We start from the raw sequence: 19,806 nt of genomic DNA, 5'->3' as shown, positions 1-19,806 counted from the left end.
TGTCTACCGTTCTTCTCCCCGAACGCACACGGAGTAAAAAGGTTGGGAGCCCCAGAGGGATCTCGCGGGTATGCAACACGCGTGATGCATCAGTCGTGCGCGCTGCATAACTCGCAAAGAGGCAGGCGACCTCGTTCTCCAGCAGGAGCAAAAGCAGGCAGGGCTTGCTTGCCATCAAAGTGGCTAGAAAGGCTAGAGAGAAAACGTTTGAAATCACGGCAAGGGCTTAAGATCTTTGAGCGTCACCTTTTATGCATGAACTGGCTGCTATTTTCCGACACGAGGGAAGTAGATCGCACGAAAATTCCATTTGTATAGCAAAAAGGCATGCGCTGCAATCATAATAAATTGAAATCCGCGTTCTACCAAGCAAACCCCCCTGCTTTTCAATTTCTGTGTAAAATGTGTCTGAGGTAAAACTTCGCAGCAACAAGGACAGAAAAGCAGATAAAGCACCCATTCAGTGCAGGATTTCCCTTGTGCGCGGCGCCGGCTTCAGATTGCAGCAGAGGGGTGAAAGACGCACTCACTTAGTTCGCTTTTAATTGGACGTACGACGTGATTAATATAGCTGAACCGTGGAAGATGCACTCTCGGCGGAAAAGTGGGTCAAGAAAGAATCCTGCATATTCATAAGAATTACTCTCACTCGTACGCGGAAAAATTTGTATATTCCCGCAGCTGCCGAGCTCGCTGCGCGGACGAGAAAGTGTCGGGTGAGTAATGACGTGTCGCGCCCGAATTGTGTAAACATTTATAATGCGCCGAGAGAAACAAATGTTCCGCGATCTTGAGTGCAATTTGTCTTCAATTAAGGTGCCTGTTGGCGGGGGGAAATTTATTTCTATTGAAAATTCACCGGGCTCACGCGACGCAGGCCAAGCAACACGCGGCAGTTTTTATTCTCGTTAGATTACGAGACGGAAAAACGTGAGTGGGGAACAAGTTCATAATTTACTTCATACAAGAGCGTGTAATAAAACTCGGAACACTATTATCGTAATGGGTACGTTCATGCCAAAATTTTAGCAAACGTGACTGTTGAAATGAAACTTTGATAATTGGGCTTCGCCTCAAAAAATGAGTTTTAGTTTTTTCGATCGGAAAAAACCTTTATCCAACCCTTTCATGAAAGTTTTCTTTTAATTTCGCTTCATGGGGTTTTTCGCCCGTGGTGTTTTCGTAATATCAGAACTCCTGTGTACCTTCGTTTGCATTTTTCCCTTTGAGCCGAGAGGAACGAAAAGGTGTCAAAAGATAAATGCTGAAATTCCATCCAGTCGAGCGAATCTCCTCGCTGTGGATTAAATTTTTCGACGCCACGTAATCGGTCGGGAAACAAAATAGCCGACCATTGAGCCGCTAATGGTATATTGAGCCTCTCAAAATATAAAAAGGCTTTCAGAGGCGCGCGCGCGCCGAGCGGCTGTGCTACTGCTGCAGGCATATAATGTGTCTCTTCACATACTGCTCACAAAGGCGGCTGCCTCTCTATATCCTATCCGTCGGCACTTAAGAGGATCTTTTGTTTAAAAATTGTAAAAGCTACTTAGAGGATTAAGAGTCGGGCAGCAGCTAGCTGGGCGCGATGCACCACGCTCGATTTTTCTCTTGCACAACCCTTACTCACAGGGTCTCTTTTCTGCTCATGTGCTTACCTCGATAAGTCAGCTTGCTGAAAGCGCTCGTCAGCACTCGCAGTTCAGGATTTGGGACGTCCCCAACCTGCAAAATGCAAAAAATTTCCGTATCTTTAAAAACGCAAAAAACAATCAGATAAGTCGTGCGTCATGATAAGCTTCCAATCGAATCTAAATTAAAAAATATTTTGCATGAAGTCAAACTTGGTGCTGTTTTTGCAATGTAAGAATAGAAGCTGAAAATTAAATGAATAGTATCACACTAATGAAAAAAAATGCACAAACAGTTAAACAAAAAGTTTAAACATTATCAATGCTCAAAATCCAACTTTTCATAAATATTCTCTCAATGTCAGTCAACCATGGGGTTGAATACCTCATATAATACCATTTTGAGCAGCATTAATTTATTCTAATTCTTTGAATGAAGTAGATAGGTGTAACTCTGAAATATAACACTCTATCGATTAGGGAATGTTGAATGAAATCGAATAACAACAGTTTTACATTAACGAAAGGACGATTTCGTGATTTTAGCGTATTTTCATTGCTTAAAATAGCCAATTATAGCACTGACGCAGTGGCCATTTATCTGATACACTAAAAATGATTCTTAATCATGAAGCCATATAGCTCGTTTGTCATTATTTTGCTTGTCCACACCATATTACAGCGATTAAACCGAATTCTGTTTACACATGTGCTAACAAAGTTTCGTTATTAGAATTTTCCTCTATGCGTGAGCGTTAGCAGCTAAATCAGTTGCTCACAATCCTGGAAAGCGATTTTACTACGAAATTATACCATAAAGGACCTATTGAAACTTTTTGCGTGATAAATAAATGATTTTCAAACTAGCCGAGGGCCTTTAAAAAAGTAATTTTGGGGAAATTGAAAAGGTTATGTGTGTTGTTAGACTAAACGCGCGCGGTTAATTGTTAGCAAGCGCGGTGTTTACACATTAGAAGGACCATAAAGCAGGCGCTAATGTGTTTATAAGCGTGTGTACCATGTTGCTGTGTGTACGTTTGGTATACTGCGTTTACCTGTAGCATGAGAGAGATGGCCGCGATGCCGTGCGGTCGGTGCTGCGCTTCAGTCATGTTCCGGTACAGCTCGCTGTTGTAGCCGTATAGCTGCAGCTGCCAACACAAAACAGACCTTTGTTTATTAACCTGGCATGGCGCACTAGTGGTGCACGAGAATGGTTTTCAAATTGGCTTCCTATACTGCGCAGTATCGCTTCCACTGCGCGAAATGGAATGTATGATTCGCATCGATGAACTTGTCGAACTTATTTGAACTAGCAGTCAAAGTATTTATAAACATTATTATGACCCACAAGGGGTCTCACCTTCTAACCACAAATCATTATTTTAAAAATTGTTGGGATTGAATTCCACTTACTTAGACATTAAATTAAAGTATACGGAGGACAAATAGAAAAGCTTTTACTTTAGGAACTTTTGATTATACTTGGTTTGAAATGGATTATTTATAAATGGAAAATTGTAAAAAAATATATTAATATAAAACATTTTTATTGATTTTTTTCTTCCACTTGATCCTGAATTCTAGTAGACGACCTGTTTACAATTGTATTTTTACAATAATACTATCGTTATCATCTATTAAATTTTTTATAACTGGCTTCACTTGAGAACCAAAATAATTTATACAGTTTCTAATAATTTTGGAAGCATTACTTTGAAGTCATTCTAAGAAAATACATAATAATCACCGACTAATCAGAAGCAAATCATGCAATGTGGCTACATTATTAAGTATATGCTGGAATTTAACTCTGTGTAAACCTTGTTTTCATTGAAAACGATCAAATATTATCACACGCAATAATTCTTTTAGAGCACATTCCACTAGTGCATCCACAGCAGCAATTTGCGTGTTATTGGACTAATTACCGCTGCCATAATTAATAGCCCCGCAGGCTTTCGCGATAATGCAGTCTCGTTCTACAGGTGGCTGCAAAGAGTTCGCCTTAATTCTCCTGAAAGCGGCCGCCGCTGCCTCCGCCGCCGCTTTTTATTGGATCGCGCGCACTTAATAAACTCTCGACCCTTTACCTCGACTGCACAAAGGCCTCAACTTTTAGTGCCAGCTCGCAATTTTATCGCTCCAAATTAGTCTGCTAATCGCTACACAGATCTGCGCTTCGGCGAAAAATTTGCGTCGGACACTGGGCGCTCTCCACGAAACTCTCGTTCATACTTTACCTTGCGCGTTCAGCGTCGTTGAATTTGCGTTTATGCGTTTCCAGCCGGACAGATTTGCACGTATCATTGAGTTTTGACATCCGCTGGGGTAGCCGAGCAGGAAAATGCATCTCTCAACGAATCACATAGGTAGAAAAAAATGGAAATTTTACCGATGTGTGTGCATGTGAAGGAGAATAAATAGGGCACCGGCAAATACTACACGGCGCATGCAAAAATAAATAGCTTTTCTCTCCCTTCGCCATCTCCGTGTGTGGAAAAATTCAAGCATGCAAGGCAGCCATGAAAAATTCATGAAGTCGATAGTTTATGGCTCTCGCAGGGTGAGTTAGGACTCACTCAGGCTCTCGATGAGCTCGAGTGACTGAATGCATCCGCCTAGCTCACTCAGAGTGCACAGGTGGGCATGATCAGCTAAGTGCTTCACCTCGTTCAGCTCCGTTTAGCACCAGCGCGTGTCTGATACGCAAATTACTGCACGCACTCCCGTACGCGTGCACTGACAACGAGAGAGCTATGAAAATGGAAAAGTTCAAACTGTTCGCTTATCTTAGTTTGTGAAGGTGTTCGTTATCGAACCGATTCACTCAGTCTCTCGTGTTGTGTGGAAAAATGCTGATGATATTAAAAAAAACAGCTTGATACGTGATACGCGAGAGGTTTGATTGGAATAGGCTTGACTCGGCGATAAATCACCAAAAGAGACCTCTTTTACCTTTATGTAGAGGTTCAGCCAAGGTCTGTGAACATTGTTAATATCTAATCATATCTAGGGTCGATATATAAAGAACTCTAGTTATAACTTCCGTAGGTGAGAGAGTGAATTCAAATTTCTAATAGTTCAAATAATGGGTTTAAAAATTTCATGAATGCACTCACTGAGAAAAACTTAAATCCTTAATAGCCAGTTTTATTTTACATTGAATTTATTCATTTAATGTGTGACAAGAACTTGATAAATCTGTCTCCCGCTAAAAATGTTGGCAAAATTTCAATTTCATTTTAACTATTTAGAAAACAAATAATTTTGCTCCAAACTTGTCGATTTTCTTTTTTATAAGGAAATCTTAAAGGAGAATAATTATGATTCATTGCTATTTAATTCGATGCAATTACTTGCTTAAATATTAGGATTACAAAATGTCAACTCTTTTTAATTAGCCTGTTTCTGAGAGAAGAAAACAGTATTTTTAGTTCAGGGATCAAAAACAGGCAAAAAAATTATTAATTTTTAAGCATATCACTCCTTGTATGAATTTTGGGGATTTTTCGGATTTTGGGTCCTGAACACTAGGTTTAACTGAGATTTAGACAAAAATTGATTTGGAGCAATATAATATATATATTCTTCTAATTAAAATGTTCTTTCAGAAACTCCCCAAAAAGTGTAAATATAATTGTAAAAATTGTCAGTTGACATGTAAAGGGACAAAAAAATCAATCGACACAAACCTCTAAGTTTAAATATATTTAGACCATTCTTCATTGGTCAAAATAATCTCAAATTAGTCTTGGAAACTCTTATTAACATTTATCCAGCTAGATTTTTTTAAACACAATCCTATAGTTGTCCTATTACAACGTACCATAAATTTTCCTATTCATCGCATTATAACAAGGTATTGTTAATTTGAGTAATGAGAATTGGCATACACGTGAAATGAGAAAATATCGATTATTTTCATTAAACTCGTCTCAATATAACGTCTAACTCGCTTGACTTGGACTCCATATTTTATCTTATTTATTCAGAGAATTTCCCGAAATATCGCACGCACGAGAATTTTCACTCAGTGTAGCAACAGCAATGACCCACAAAAAGAAAAGGCTCCCCCGTCGCAGCGAATTCGCACGTAGCAGCGGCGCACCTGCTTTTTTCCAAGAGTGAATGAGGCGGGGCAGCGATGTGCCAAAATCTGTTGCCTCTCGTATTCCCGCTCGAGGGATGTTAGGAAAAAGCGAGGCAGCAAGGGAAAGAATAAAAAGCAGCGAGAGTGAAATTGTCGCCCAGGTCACGCATGCTAATATTCGCGATTCCACGCGGGCGACTCAATGATTTCCTTCCACCGGCTGGCTGACTCGATTTATGCACAAAACTCTATCTTGGCGCTGAGTAAATACGCCACTCGAGCGAGCGGTCCGACCCACGGAGCGCGCCCACCTACCCAGCCGGAGCCACCCACTACTTGTCGCTTGAACTTTTATTTATGGATGCACGGCGCCTTGAATTTTTTATTCTCGGCGGGACGCTGGAGCGGCGCATAAAAATGAAGCCGAACGCAGCACCCGAGCAAAGCACGCGCGCCTCCTGCTTATTGCCTCCTTTCACTCGAGTCGTAATTCAGACGTCCGCGCTTTCTAAAGGTTGAATTTCGCCTCATTGCATCAGCTTAGTCCTGAACCTTAGAGGATCTCAACTCCAAATTTCATTTAATCTTCCGAATGAGAGGATTGAAACATCTGAATTACTTTAATAAACGGCCTGTTATACAATAAGTACATACAACATTGTATTACTGACAAACAACAACCAAATTGCCGCCAATAATAAGAAGTGGTTTAAAATGGGTCACCTTGTTTGGCTGCCTGAAAAAAATAGCACAGAATTGGTTCTCAAAACCACAATAATTAAGACGTGAACACTCGAAGTTGGTTGTTCCAGATTATGAAAGAAATTAACGGACTGATGCATTTTGAGCATAACAAGGATGAAGTCCGTTTCTTTCAAAAGATGGAATAACACAATAAGTTATCTTAAATAGGCCTGAAAATGAGGTTCATGAAAAATATATTCCTCTTATTAATTTCTAGGTTTTTAAGAAGCAGGATTTATATCTTTTGAAATCATTCTCCAGAAAAGGGATATAATTTAGGCCTGAATGTAGTTAGAGGGGATTGCGTGCAGCGAGGGTGAATGGCGATGTTCTTAATATTCGTCACTTGCCTTCTTTTTGACTGAACTGAATGCAGTTAACTGATTGTGAGTGTAGTCAGTCGTTTTCATCGGCTTGTTAGGCAAAATCTACATCCTTTGAAGGGAGTTGCTTCTCAGATTAGATACCGCTTATTAGGCCGAAACAGCTGCTTTTTAATGCAAAGACGCGCGCGAGATGATTTGTCTCTTCTTTTCATCCTATCCATTTATGTCATTCATTAATTTAAAAAAATATATACAATCATTAATTTATAGAAAAACTATTACGTTTTCGGTTTACAACTTGTCAATTGGAGTAAGCCTTGCAGGTTTTTTTTATTAATCCTGCTATTTAATTTACAAATGCAGTTAATTAGCATTAATTTGTTGAGGACAAAGTACGTCGGAGGTATAGAGATAGCTGACTTTAACAGATGCAATTACAAAATGTAGGACAGGTAGGTGATATATCTTACTAAAGTTGGTTATCGTGTGACGGACGCAAATAAAAACAGGGCTGCAAAAAGCGGGCAAGTCATTTGCCGCGTCTTGCTCTGCAATTTATCAGCTTTACGCGCGCGGGCTTCATCGAGTTGGCTGGGTCAACGCCTTCAGCACAAAAGGGTTGCAGCTGCAGGATACTCTTTTTAAATTAATTACGCGTTGGCGCAAGGTTTTTCCCGCTTTTCACAGCTGTTTGACTGTCTCATCTGTGCACTGATGTGGAAAAAGGGCACGTCACCTCTTTTCCATAAAAAGTAGCCTTTAAAATAGTATTTTTTTGCAAGTGTATGATGTGTGATGAAAAATTTTCAAATGAAATCGCACATGGCAAGAATAAAAAGGAAAATTCTACATAATTTAAAAAATCACTTCTGCAGAAGAGTGCATTTATAAAGGGAACATAAAATTTTCCCGAACAATTATTTGCAATTTGTTACCGACACAATAAATTAAATACTAGCATGAAACAAAGAGCAATCAGACAGAGTATGACAATGGAAGCAGGCGAACAGAGTAAAGCAAACTCACATAGGTGGATTGGATATTATTCACACCAGACTCGTATTTAAAGCAACTGGCATAAATTATTAACGCAGGCTTCACAGGCGCCGATGGAAACGTTGAGCGCAAGTGTGGGATTTCAATTATTTAGCACGCTACAATGACAGCACAGCTATACTGCTTTATCGGAAAGTTTGGTTGAGATTCCTCACATGCTCTGTGTCATGACTGCTTCTCTTTTAATTTGATTGGTTTCCCACACTGTGCGATTTTTTTAGCATTTAATCATGATTTACAAGATATTGGGAGACCGCTGTAAAATGGTGAGATGGATTAAAATCAATTCTCTGATAAATGCAATTTAATCTGAAGCTTTCATTCACGAGTATCAATCTAAACAGTCTCATTTTTAAACAATGAATCTTTTATACTGAATTTCATAAAACTATTTTCAATTGTGTTGCAAAGTCTATAAAAATAGTAGAGTTATAAACATACCGTCGGCAGCTTAACTAATCGCTAATTTCAGCCAGATACGCTCGGAATGCGAAATCGAGCGAGCGAAGGATTTGTGCTACATATTATTTATGCAGGCAGGCAGACTGAATTAAATCTCTGGCAGGACAAACGACACGTGACGAATAAAATTCAAACAAATTGTATTCACTGCCTGTAGCTGCATTTATGCAAACGAGTTCTCTTTTGTCATCATATGAACAGAGCCATTCGTTCGAATTATGCCTGACAGTTTCTGTTCGCTAATAAAGTAAACGCGAGTAACGTTGCAATAATGCGGCGTTTGCTAAAGACCCGCTAGAGAAGAAAGACGCATCAAATAATACGATTCAAAGAAACAAGCAGAAACCACGAAACTGGTGAATTAACCGAATCAGACAGCGAGGCGAAACAAGATAAATTACGTCGCAAAAGTGCTTTTCCCAATTCTAATTAGGTGGAAAACGGCGCGTGTTTCATTAGCCTGCAGCTTAGAGTCAAAGTGTCAACCGTCAAGGGCGGCGTCCGCGTCTCCAGAGCGACGAAACTTTCATCCCCGAGGGCTGACGTCTGAGTGGCACCGGCGCCTCTTAAATAATTGGCACCCGAGCGCAAACAACGAGCACTTCCCCACTTGTCATCTCAATCACAGACGCCAGCTTTTCAATTAATAAATCAAGACATCGATTGTGGCACCCTCAATCCCACCGTCTGTTTGTGGCGATGAAACCGCTATGAAATTTTAATTCCTCTTCAAAATAGCCCTTTGTGTAGACAAAGGACATCTAGATTCGTATACGAATTAGTTCAAATCGGATTTTTTGTAACGACCTGAGGTCCAAATACTCACTACCGTCTACAACTCCATATGAAAAGTTTCTAAACAATATGACTATTAAACGGCAATCCATTGGCCCCAATTTTAATGTCTGAATTTGATTTGACTAATACAAATTGTAAAAAAGGGTTATGTAAACAAGATATTCCTTTCATAGAGCAATCATTTCCTCATCTGTTTTTATACATTTTTCATCTTGAAGTTACTCTGTTAATGGTATTTTGTGATTCTTCTCTTACTAGCATGTTGTGTATCATTTACTCGACTGTATCAAAAATCCTTTATCATTATCCCAAACTGCCTGTTATAAGAAATAAAATTGCAATTTAGTCGTACGCCGATGGTGTCCAATAAATGAACAATAATATTAAAATTTTGTTTCTCTTTGAAACATGGCAGGGATCTTCTGATGATTATATTGTTTCCTATTTCATCAATTTGTCGTTTGTTGCGTGCATTTTACAAAAAAAGTTAAAATATTTATATTTCAGCGTGGCAGGGCGAATTTATTTCAACAATGCCTGGAGCATGATCGGAAGGGTGTGCGCTGGCGGCTACAGAGAACGCAGCAGGGTGCATTATTTGGACGAATGGCCAGACGAAGCGGCAAACAAGGCCGCCGGATTAAGTGGCCCGGCCACACCCTGTCGTGCGGCCGACGGTAATTAATTTCGCTCTCACCTCGGCAGGAAATGCGTGTCCGTGGATTCGGTGCTCCGAGCCTTGGTGGTTCTCCGCACCGTAGTGGATATAGATTTCTTCAAACTGGTATCTGTAGGCTAGAGGCCCGCCGGTGATGTTGACATGGTGTTTCGTGTCGCCGTCCACTCTCATCACCAACGACTGTCCTGTGTTCCACAGGGTGCCGCTTATCTGGGGAGCAGACGTTCTTCCTTTTATTAAGGAAACGATTTCGCATAGGCTCAAATTTAGAGTGCCAATTTGATGGAGTTCAAATTCACATTGTATGCCATACATTCAGCTAGCTATTGTCTTTTAAATCACATATATTTTAATCAAATAAAATTATATTCAAGGTGTACACAACCATTTGCGATCACAATCCCTAAAGCATTACCATAGGAAGAAAATATGTTGTAATACTGCTCATCAAATAATGTGTGGCTCATGACAGAAATATTAAAAACTATGCTTATTAATTATTTATCTGACAAAAAGTTTTAAAATTTTGTATAGATTTTGTTATAAAAACTATTAAACTTGAAATAATAAAAAATTATATGTTATTTAAATGTAAACAAATATTTTAAATTATATATATAGTGTAAAGTAAGGAATTGTATACGCTTAGTTATGTTTTATAAATTGTTTGCAATTATTTTCTATGGAGCTAAGTTTGAAATACAAATGAATGAAGTATTATTCTTAATGAAAATTGCCAGAAAATAAATTACTAAAATGAATAATAGTTTATGATTTTATGACCAGACTTACATCAAGTAATTTAATTACCTAAATAAATCGAATCGATCTAGCTGATGAAGTTAGAGCGCCTAATCTTAATTAAAGCATCAAAGGCGGCTTCCCTCTGGTTTTCACGTCGTCAACTTTTAAGGAATTTAATTTCCTTCTACACTTAACGGTCTTCATTCATCTCACGACACTTACACGGCGTGCGCATATACAGTGTACTTGCTGTGTATGTTATCAGATCTGTGAACGGCGAGTTCCCATTGAGAGCCGAGGAAATTAAGAGATGAGTCGAGAGAAGGCTCTTCAGCGCCAAATAAGCCCATTAACTCGAAATAATAAAATGTGAACCGGGCCCTCTCTTGTTTAATCAGCTTTTCTCTTGAGATCCTCCTCACTCAGCCAGAAGAGAGGGTTGGAATTAAATTAGCGAGAAGAATCTGCTCGCTCGCACACCTTCTGTCCTTGTGGAAGTCTAGAATATTTTCGTCTGCTCACCATATTATCGTAAAGAGAATCTTTTTGTTGAATAAATTTCCTTTTGAAGCGATTTAAATATAAATCTTGAAATTTAGGGAAAGAGGTTAGACCAATAAAATCTTTTCTCGTGTCAACACAGCGTTATGCGAGACGTTTTTTTAAAATATGAATTCAATGTTTGTTTAACGTCTAGATTTAATCTTTGCAAAGACGTACTTCAGTTACTTGCGTAAAAGATGAACTCACTGACTGCAGTACAAGAAAAGCGTTTAAAAACATTTGAAGTATAATTAATGTAGGTGTTTTATAATTTGTGACTTATTCATCTCTAAACTTATCAGATAGGAAATATAAAGAATTCAATCCCTTTCTTTCTAATAAAACACAATAAAAGAATTAAATTTCTTCTTGTACTTTACCTTATGTTTGTCCACGTGGATCGCTGTCAAGTGCGGGTCGAAGAGGAGAGCTGAAGGTTCAATGTTGACTGGCGACTGCCTCCTCCCCTTGTTGCACAAGTTCCACTGCGGGTTAATCAAACCCCAAAAAGCCGGACCTGTCAACAAATACGACATTATTAAAAAGCCGTGTCGCTTTGATTCTGGATTGATCCGACGGCCGAAAATCCAGAATGCATGCAAAAAGTCACTAATTAACGTCGGCTTTTGAGCTGTTCCATTTGCCACCGGGTGGACTGATGGGCTTCTGTGCGTTTGTGCGAAAGAGGATTTCCGCTGTTTGCACTACCCTGTAGACTACCACCGAACAATTTTTCCCCGATTTTAATGATCTCGGAATATTGAGCATTGCGGAAATTGAAATTTCTGGAATTCTATTTAAATTGCTCTTTTCTGTCCTCTTATAGTTTTCAGAACTCATTTATGCAATACTCAAATAATGAAAAATTTATTATATCACCTAGTTTAATTATTTGTTAGTCCTTTATAACTTTTATAAATATAAATAAAATGTTAGGAGTTCGGTCCAGAATTAAAGATGACCAAAAATGTCAATTTTTCTGTGTCTGATTCTCTATGGACACCTAATAACCACACGATTTCAAGACTTTTGAGCCTTTTAAGGAAATCCGTGCAAAAACGTTACTATTTAAATAAATGCAAATTTCTTGACATTTAATATGAATCTGTTGAATTGGGTAAAAACGTCTCATATCCTAGCACTAGTCGGGGACAACAATATCTATTTTTCTCGAGTTTCTTCTTAAGTGATATAAACCATGTTTTACTTCGCTATAATTGGAGGCTAAAGGTGAATCATTGATAAAATAAAAAGGGCCCACCACCTTTGCATAGAACATCTGGCAGCGATTCAAATGTGGAAACGCGGAATCAGCGCAATGAAACAGCCAGGCTGTCGACCCATTTTAATATTTCCGAGGCGCTGACCTACAAAGAGCAAATTTGCCCACGACAGGTTAATAAAAGTGTAACTGCATCACGTGGGATAATGGCCGAGGCTCAAATTTGCTCTAGCCGGTGCGGTGTGTATATGTGCAGGAAATGAGTCGGCGGGCAATTCGTGCAACATGAATTCTCATTTGCCGAACCACAATGAGCAGGGGGATGAAAACCAGCTCCGCGTCCATAAATACACTCACAAAGCCAGCGAGCGAGGCATACACGTCTCTTTTTTCCACACATGCATATTTCCCGGAGCAGCGTGTGCGCGACGAGTGTAATAATTATTGAATATCGGCGACTGATGGGCTCAAAAACTCGTGCGCAAGTACACACATGCATATATACATTTAAAACAGAGAGAGAGCAGAGCGATGGGCGCGTTTTAATCCTGGTGACAGTCAGGCGCACATTGATGTGTTTTATTACGCGTCTGCGGAGGCCGGTTTCAATTTACAGTTTCATTAGAGAATTTGTTTTTCAATCAGCGCTAGCTGATCACACGACGCGTTTGCTCGTTGTGTGTACACATGTGTTTGCATAAAGGGTTTGTTATTCATTGGAGACCGGGGATGAAAACACTAACTTTAAGCAGAGCGTCAGATCCTGGGGCTGTGAAAAAAGCATATGAAACGTTTCGAAAGGCTTATATTTATTTAATAAGAGATCGATTTGTTTTTAAAGGGCAATCAAAATGGAAATTCAACATGACCAGATTTTTCTCAACCAAAGTTGCCCCGAAGAACCATAATAACAAAACTCATTTTCAAACTAAAAAGGGTAGAACCTAAGTTGAGTTGTGGCATGGCTCAGGTTAGATAATAAATTTTACATCATATAATATTAACCTCATTATTTGTTTTAGTAGGAATTAGAGATTTTAACGAATTTAAAGGTTGGATTTGAAATAGTTAAAAAAGATGAGATGAGTTTTCAACTATTTTTCACATCCCTCCTAAAGTCCAATAAATCACGGATCAATTTTTGCATAATGAATCGCGTTGCTCGTGCCACGAGTCTGATTTGCGCACGTTTGTGTTTGGTTGGCGCATTAATTAAGGCGATCATTATATTTTGCTCAGCTCTCTCGAGTCAGCCGCTCGAAAAAGCTCCGCCGACTGAAAAGTGGTGCTCCAGATTAATAAATTCTCCCCCAGCCTTACTTGGAATTAATTTACTTTATTACATCGTTAGTGTTCGGGTTCTTTTTACCATAACGTACGCGCAGAGGTGTATTGAGCACATCGAGCGTTGGCAGTTGCATTTGATGATTTGTTATGCTATTTTTTGCAATCACGCGCTACTTGGCACGTGTTGGTTTGCTTCCAAATTAGTTGACGATCCCTCAAGATAATGATATATCCCGAGAATTCTTTGAGATATTTCATCTATTTTGCGCGTGCAGAAAGTTAGAAGCATTGATTTTGATTTTACTATTAATTTTAAAAAATTGCTCAGAACCAGCATTTTTTAATGTTCTTGACGGGTCCAGAATTTTTTATTCCCGTTTGGGAATCTAATAATCTGAATAACTTATAATCTGTATAACTATTTGCTAAGAATTTATACCCCTAAAATCAGTTGGTTTTCAATAATGCAATTACAAAAATCTGTAAGGTACTTTCTGGCCATCCAATCACAGGGATGAGTTTGGAGAGTAAATCACTTTAGCGCCATCCTTTCTAATTGGATTCCTCTGTCAGTTAGGCTAATCGACAGTAAAACCGGTGAAACGACCAAAACCACTCGGCGTAATTGCATTTGTGAAAAAGATAATGCTCATTTTAGAGGCCGGCCGGAAGAGCAGGAGAAAACGTGAAATCGCCCCCCGGTGGATGGTGGTTTTGTCGGAATGTGCAGCGCAAATAAAGAGCGCAGGGAGAGGGAGAGAATAACTGGTGGTACAAAGGGAGTACAGACCCCCAAGGACGAGAATTTGCACATGAAAGACACACTCAGAGAAAAGAATGAGAGTCTCATGCGGAGAAGAATTTCGCTCTTGCGTGGTGCGACTGCTCTGCGATGATAGCATAATGAGATGTACTCAATATTCGCGCGTACTTGTATCCTGCTGCAAACGCGTGTGCATGAAGACAAAGACAGGCTCGACGTGAATATCTATCCGCACATCCGACCTTCACCCCTTTGCTGTGCAAGCAAACACATTAAAGGAGGCCACGTTAGAAATTCATAACTGCGAGCATCACCTGAAGTGCTCTGCCAACTTGGCAAAGGGAGGCGGGTTCTTAGAGAATATTAATTAGGCTGAAATTCTGATGGCAGGTGCGCGCATCAAAAAAGACGACGCACAAGCCGAGTTAGTGAGTGTTTCTCTCGCCTGTGAAAGCGAATATTTTAATTTTAGACGAGGCAGCCCGTGCCGCGTGCTTGATTCCCTTTGAGAGCGGACGGCCGGATTTTGTTTGCCGTTGTAATTGTATCCTAAACGCATTCCGCGTCTCATACTAACCAACTCGTGCGAAAATTTAATATTTGACAGCTAGCACGTAGGAGGGTTTCTGGCTTTCCTTTTTTATCAGGGTCTTTATCGCGGTGCGAATCAAATTATATTTTACGACGCAAATAAAACAAACCGCTGTAAGTCGCTTTATTTATTCAGCCAGTGGTAATAAATTTTAATATCGAGTAATGTTTTTTGAGTTCATATTTGTTTCACTGATACGTTATGTTTTTATTCAATATCACTCACTGACTTAAGTGAAACGAGCACTTGGCACGTCAGGCAGCTCACATAATATATTATTATTCCCTGCCGCCGCACATATAAATTTTCCAAGCGTTTAGTGCTTGGACTTTTATTCGATAGATGCCGCGTCTACGACCGTGTTTGCTGTTTTGGTGTGCACGCCTCGTATCACTGAAAAGAGAGCTCTGTTTTGTTTGTGCGAGATAAAGGTTCTCCAGTTGTGATCACTTTTGCTCTTTTCTGATAGCACTTTATCACATTTTTGTTAATGCTGATCGGGGTCTCATGAGAAAAATAGCGTTGACAGCAAAGTTCAAAAGTCCTTCGAGATAGGCACTCTTATTGTCAGCGCTGATTAGCCGTGGCCGCTATAAATTCAGGTGTACGTGATTTGGGCCAAGTTTCGCCGTTGTCATCATTAGTTGGAGGTTGGACCAGCCCTGCGCAATCATGGCAACGGACAGGATAAAAACCATTCAGCGACACTTGCTCGCGCCGAATCTGGTAAGGACTTAATTTTAATTGCGTGTGAAACGCAGTTTTATTTTCATTTTTTTATTTCTTCTGCTAAGTCCCTAAAACCAACTGCGGCTGTCGGCGGTCCCAGCGGACAATTCCGTTACACCCTTGACAACCCGCTTCTGACCCCGCAGCAGAGGGAATTTTATGAGATCAACGGATTTATTGTCATTCCCAATGTGGTTGAACCTGAACTTATGGGGATTTGCGCGTAAGTTTGGCAATGATTTCTATTCAAGCATTAAATTGATAGAGAAAAAATTATTTCTGCGCAATAAAATAATGAGAGCCCGTTATATATTGATAAGATAAAATAGCAAACAACAAAAGCAGTGATAGTTAACCTTTTATTGCAACAAATCCACACTTAAGTTGGCAGTTAAAATTTCAATTTAAAACAATTTCAGGCAAAGGTTTATCGACCTGTGCGAAGGCAAATTCGATAAGGGATCGATGACAATGATGAAAGATGTTTCTCTCATGGAGAGAGGCGCCACAGGGCAATTCTTGTACAACAAAGTGCAAGACATTGCGTTTGACGATGTTTTTTCAAAGTACATCCTTCACGAAAGGGTATAATTTCTAATAAATAATGTCGTAAAGCCTTTTACACAAAAATCGCTTTATAGTTGCTTGACTACGTGCAATGTTTCACTGGTCCCAACATCATGGCCATGCACACCATGCTGATCAACAAACCACCCGATTCTGGAGCCATGACCTCGCGCCACCCCCTCCACCAGGACCTCCACTACTTCCCCTTCAGGCCTGCTGATAGGATTGTCGCTGCTTGGACTGCTATGGAACCTGTGACGGCCGACAACGGCTGCCTGGTCGTACTGCCAGGGTCACACCGCAAGGGCGTGCTCTATCAGCACGAATACCCTGAATGGGAGGTAAAAACTTTCGTTAAAACTCTTAAAATATGCCCAAACTAATATTTAATAACTTCAGGGAGGAGTGAACAAATTCTATCACGGAATTCGTGGATTTGAGGATGAGCCTCTGCTGTTGTTGCCCATGAACCCTGGTGACACCGTTTTCTTCCACCCACTTATTATTCACGGATCTGGTGCCAATGTTACCAAGGTGAACCTATGATTATTTGCACTTTGGTTCAAATCCCAAGAGTTCATATAGATAAGACAATTACGCGTGCTGATTACCTTGTGATGGATTGTGATTACTAAATTTGCTCTACAGGGATTCCGTAAGGCCATATCTTGCCACTACGCAGCTGCAGAGTGCGAATATATTGATGTGAAAGGAACATCTCAAGAGAATATTGCAGTCGAAATTGAAAGTCTGCTTAAGAAGAGAGGACTGGAGGCCGATTACAACGTGAGTATTAATTAAGTTCAAATTTTAAGAAAAATTGACACTGATATTTTAATTGCAGTCTCTTTGGCACTACCGTAGCCGCCTCGCCAGAGGAGTGTCTGTCAACCTGTGATTTTGTTCCAACAGTCCAACCTATTTTTATATCCTGATTTCACTGTTACCTTATTGTCACTATGGCTGTGGAGATTATTTTAAAACGATGCTTGTACGAAAATTGACAAAAATGGTTTTCTCTGCTGACACCTACACTAATTACCAACTCAAGGGAAAGGCGATCTCAATAAACACGACCGTTTGGACCGAGTGGGCGAGCGAGAGCGACGAAATGAATTGTGCGTGGACACCCGCCCACTTGTACCTACAACTAATTAAACCGACTTTATCTGAGAGTGCGCTAATAAAAGGGACGCGCGCACCCGTGTAGTATTACACTGTTCACTAGCTGGTCTGCCTGCTTGCTCGCCCGCCGCCCGACAGTTGGAGCCCGTCATATTTTAAAGCTCGCTCGGCGCCGCAATAATGTGGCTTTTCCTTATCCCTGAACATAGTTTTTGTTGTCAGTCGGACGGCAGGAGCACGTGTGGTCGATCCCACCGTCGGTTTCCTTTATTTATGCGCCAAATGAAAGGGACGAAACCAAGCCGGCCCTTTGATTGTGCATATTCAGGATTTCGCACAAACTCGTCTTTGTTCCTCCCATTAATTTCATCCCTTGCTGGATCACATGAGAATTGTGCCAACCATCGGTTAGTAAAAATAGATCAAAATGACAGAATAGAGTGCCACCCGTCTCGAAATAATAGAAAAGTCTCCGCGAATGAACTGACAGCGTGCAGGTTTGGTGCGGAATAAATTACGAACAGAAAGCGCTCGCTCACATAAATTCAGCGCTCGTCCCGTGCTTCTTTCACTGCGCTTTCTCTTTCGTGTCTCGAGCAGAAGGGATGATTTTTTCTGCGAGTGTTAAATTTCAAAAAGTCAGCCTGATCAAATCCATCTGACATTTCCAGTCGAAAAAGCAGAGAGACGAGCACAAGTGTAGCAGACTTTAATTTCCCAGAGCCGGGCTGTGTGCTTTTTGTGCAAGCACCGGCCCTCGAGTCTCGGGGTCTCTTTTCTCTGAGAACAGACACACGTGCTCCACAGATTTGGGAATCAAGCACACGGCTGGGTCGAAACGCAATGTTTGTTTATGGTTCTTGTTGCCTTCCATCATCTCAACAAACATGGTCCAAAGTCAACAATTAAAATACCTGCGTCCAGATTTGTCCTCGGCACGTTCTTCGAAAAGCAATAAAATAAATCAATTCGATCACTGCCAAAACCTACATTGCGCACACCATGATAGATACGCTTTGCGTCAAAAATAGAGAACGAATGCGAATTGAGATAAGGGCAAATGCTTACGTTTTTGCTCCTCACATACGAGTTGCTAAGTTTTTGTTATTTCATAATTTAAAAAAAATAGTTTACTCGCGAGTATAATTTAACGAAAAACAGCAAAATTTTTCGAAAAAATGTAGATGCAATGATATTGTTAAAGAGAACATTAACATGAAATTGCGTTGTAGCCGTTGATAATTATCACCGTATTTAAATACTTTAATATTCACAAAACTCGACAAAACTAAAATTTGCAACTAATGTAAATTTAACGTGAACCAACTAAACTAGAACCACTAACCACAATGCGACCATTATTTTTCTATTAATCCAACAGTTTACCTGTCTCTCTGCTGTTTCAATTAAAACGCGAAAATTTCAAACAACGCGATAATTGTGGTGAGTGGTATTGTTTATACATATATATTTGATTAATGTTTCACTGTGCGACACTGTATTTGCATACAAATCTCACTTGCTAGAGGACAATTTTCTCTCCCCCATCCCAACGCAGACAAGGTGTCCATCAAGCTTTTCCTAATCTGGAAAAACACATCTCTTTCCCACGCGTCTTTACTTCGCTTTTTGCATTTTTCGCCGGGCGTTTTGCATCTGGTGAGCACTCTAGAGGCCAAATCCACGCATAAATTTAATGAAATCCCGCAGCCGATTTATCCCCTGCATTTGCTAGGGTACCGCAAGGCACTTTTACGCCCGCACACACTCACACCTTTGCCACTTTACTTTTTGTCCTAGGGGTGAGCTATAGAGGTGTGAAAATTGCGCCTCGAATCTGGGGCCAAAATATTTTCCAAAGGCCGTTTTACAGTTTCGGCTCTAAAATGTTATCTTGAACGGACAGTTAAAACTACAGGATCTGTCAAACCTATTTTGAATTTATTGATTCACATAGAAAAATATTTATAAAATTATAAGCATAAAAATAATCATGGTCACATTTAACAGTTTATTTTTTTATCAAAAATAGATTGAAAAAGGACCTGTCAAACTTTATGGAATTTTTTTAAATGCCCTTGCATCATATAAAGATATTAATATTTTAGACTATAGAATTTTTAAGTTCAATTTGTACAGGCAGCTTGCAGAGAGTCTGACTAGACTATAATATCCTCATATCATTGTGCAGACTTTGCAGAGTGTATAAGCATCAAGTCGAGAGCCATTCTCCTTTCAGGGCACGCATTCTAGTGTATGTGCCATTATACTCACGTGTGGAGAGTCGCTCTTCCAACACTTTGCCACCGACATTCCGTAATTTTATTTTCTGCCTTTATTTTTTACACTCGTCTTGCCACTCGCGAAAAGAACAAACAGTTTGAATTTTAAAATATGTACTCGCCTTCACGGCTGGCTTTTTCGCAGGCGGCGCGCAGCCTGTGC

General features: G+C 40.0%; 2 protein-coding genes across 2 annotated transcripts in view; one reads left to right on the top strand and one right to left on the bottom strand.

The window, feature by feature from the left end:
* LOC135943088 (carbonic anhydrase-related protein 10-like) overlaps positions 1–19,806 on the bottom strand; it is a 36,577-nt gene that overhangs the window by 6,197 nt on the left and 10,574 nt on the right. Inside the window, exons 3-6 of the mRNA XM_065489496.1 lie at positions 11,457–11,593; positions 9,808–9,999; positions 2,687–2,782; positions 1,659–1,725 (exon numbers count right to left, since the gene is read on the bottom strand). Of these exons, the coding sequence (XP_065345568.1) occupies positions 1,659–1,725; positions 2,687–2,782; positions 9,808–9,999; positions 11,457–11,593 (492 nt within the window). The remainder of the gene's footprint in view (positions 1–1,658; positions 1,726–2,686; positions 2,783–9,807; positions 10,000–11,456; positions 11,594–19,806) is intronic.
* On the top strand, positions 15,339–17,246 carry LOC135943369 (phytanoyl-CoA dioxygenase, peroxisomal-like). The gene is made up of 7 exons (XM_065489866.1): positions 15,339–15,666; positions 15,735–15,892; positions 16,089–16,254; positions 16,311–16,577; positions 16,636–16,770; positions 16,885–17,022; positions 17,081–17,246. Exons 1-7 carry the CDS (start codon positions 15,613–15,615, stop codon positions 17,132–17,134), a joined length of 972 nt encoding a protein of 323 aa, XP_065345938.1. The 5' UTR covers positions 15,339–15,612; the 3' UTR covers positions 17,135–17,246.

The sequence above is a fragment of the Cloeon dipterum genome, chromosome 4 (assembly GCF_949628265.1).
Source record: "Cloeon dipterum chromosome 4, ieCloDipt1.1, whole genome shotgun sequence".
Classification (NCBI taxonomy): Eukaryota; Metazoa; Arthropoda; class Insecta; order Ephemeroptera; family Baetidae; genus Cloeon; species Cloeon dipterum.
This window is presented reverse-complemented; position numbering and strand designations above follow the sequence as displayed.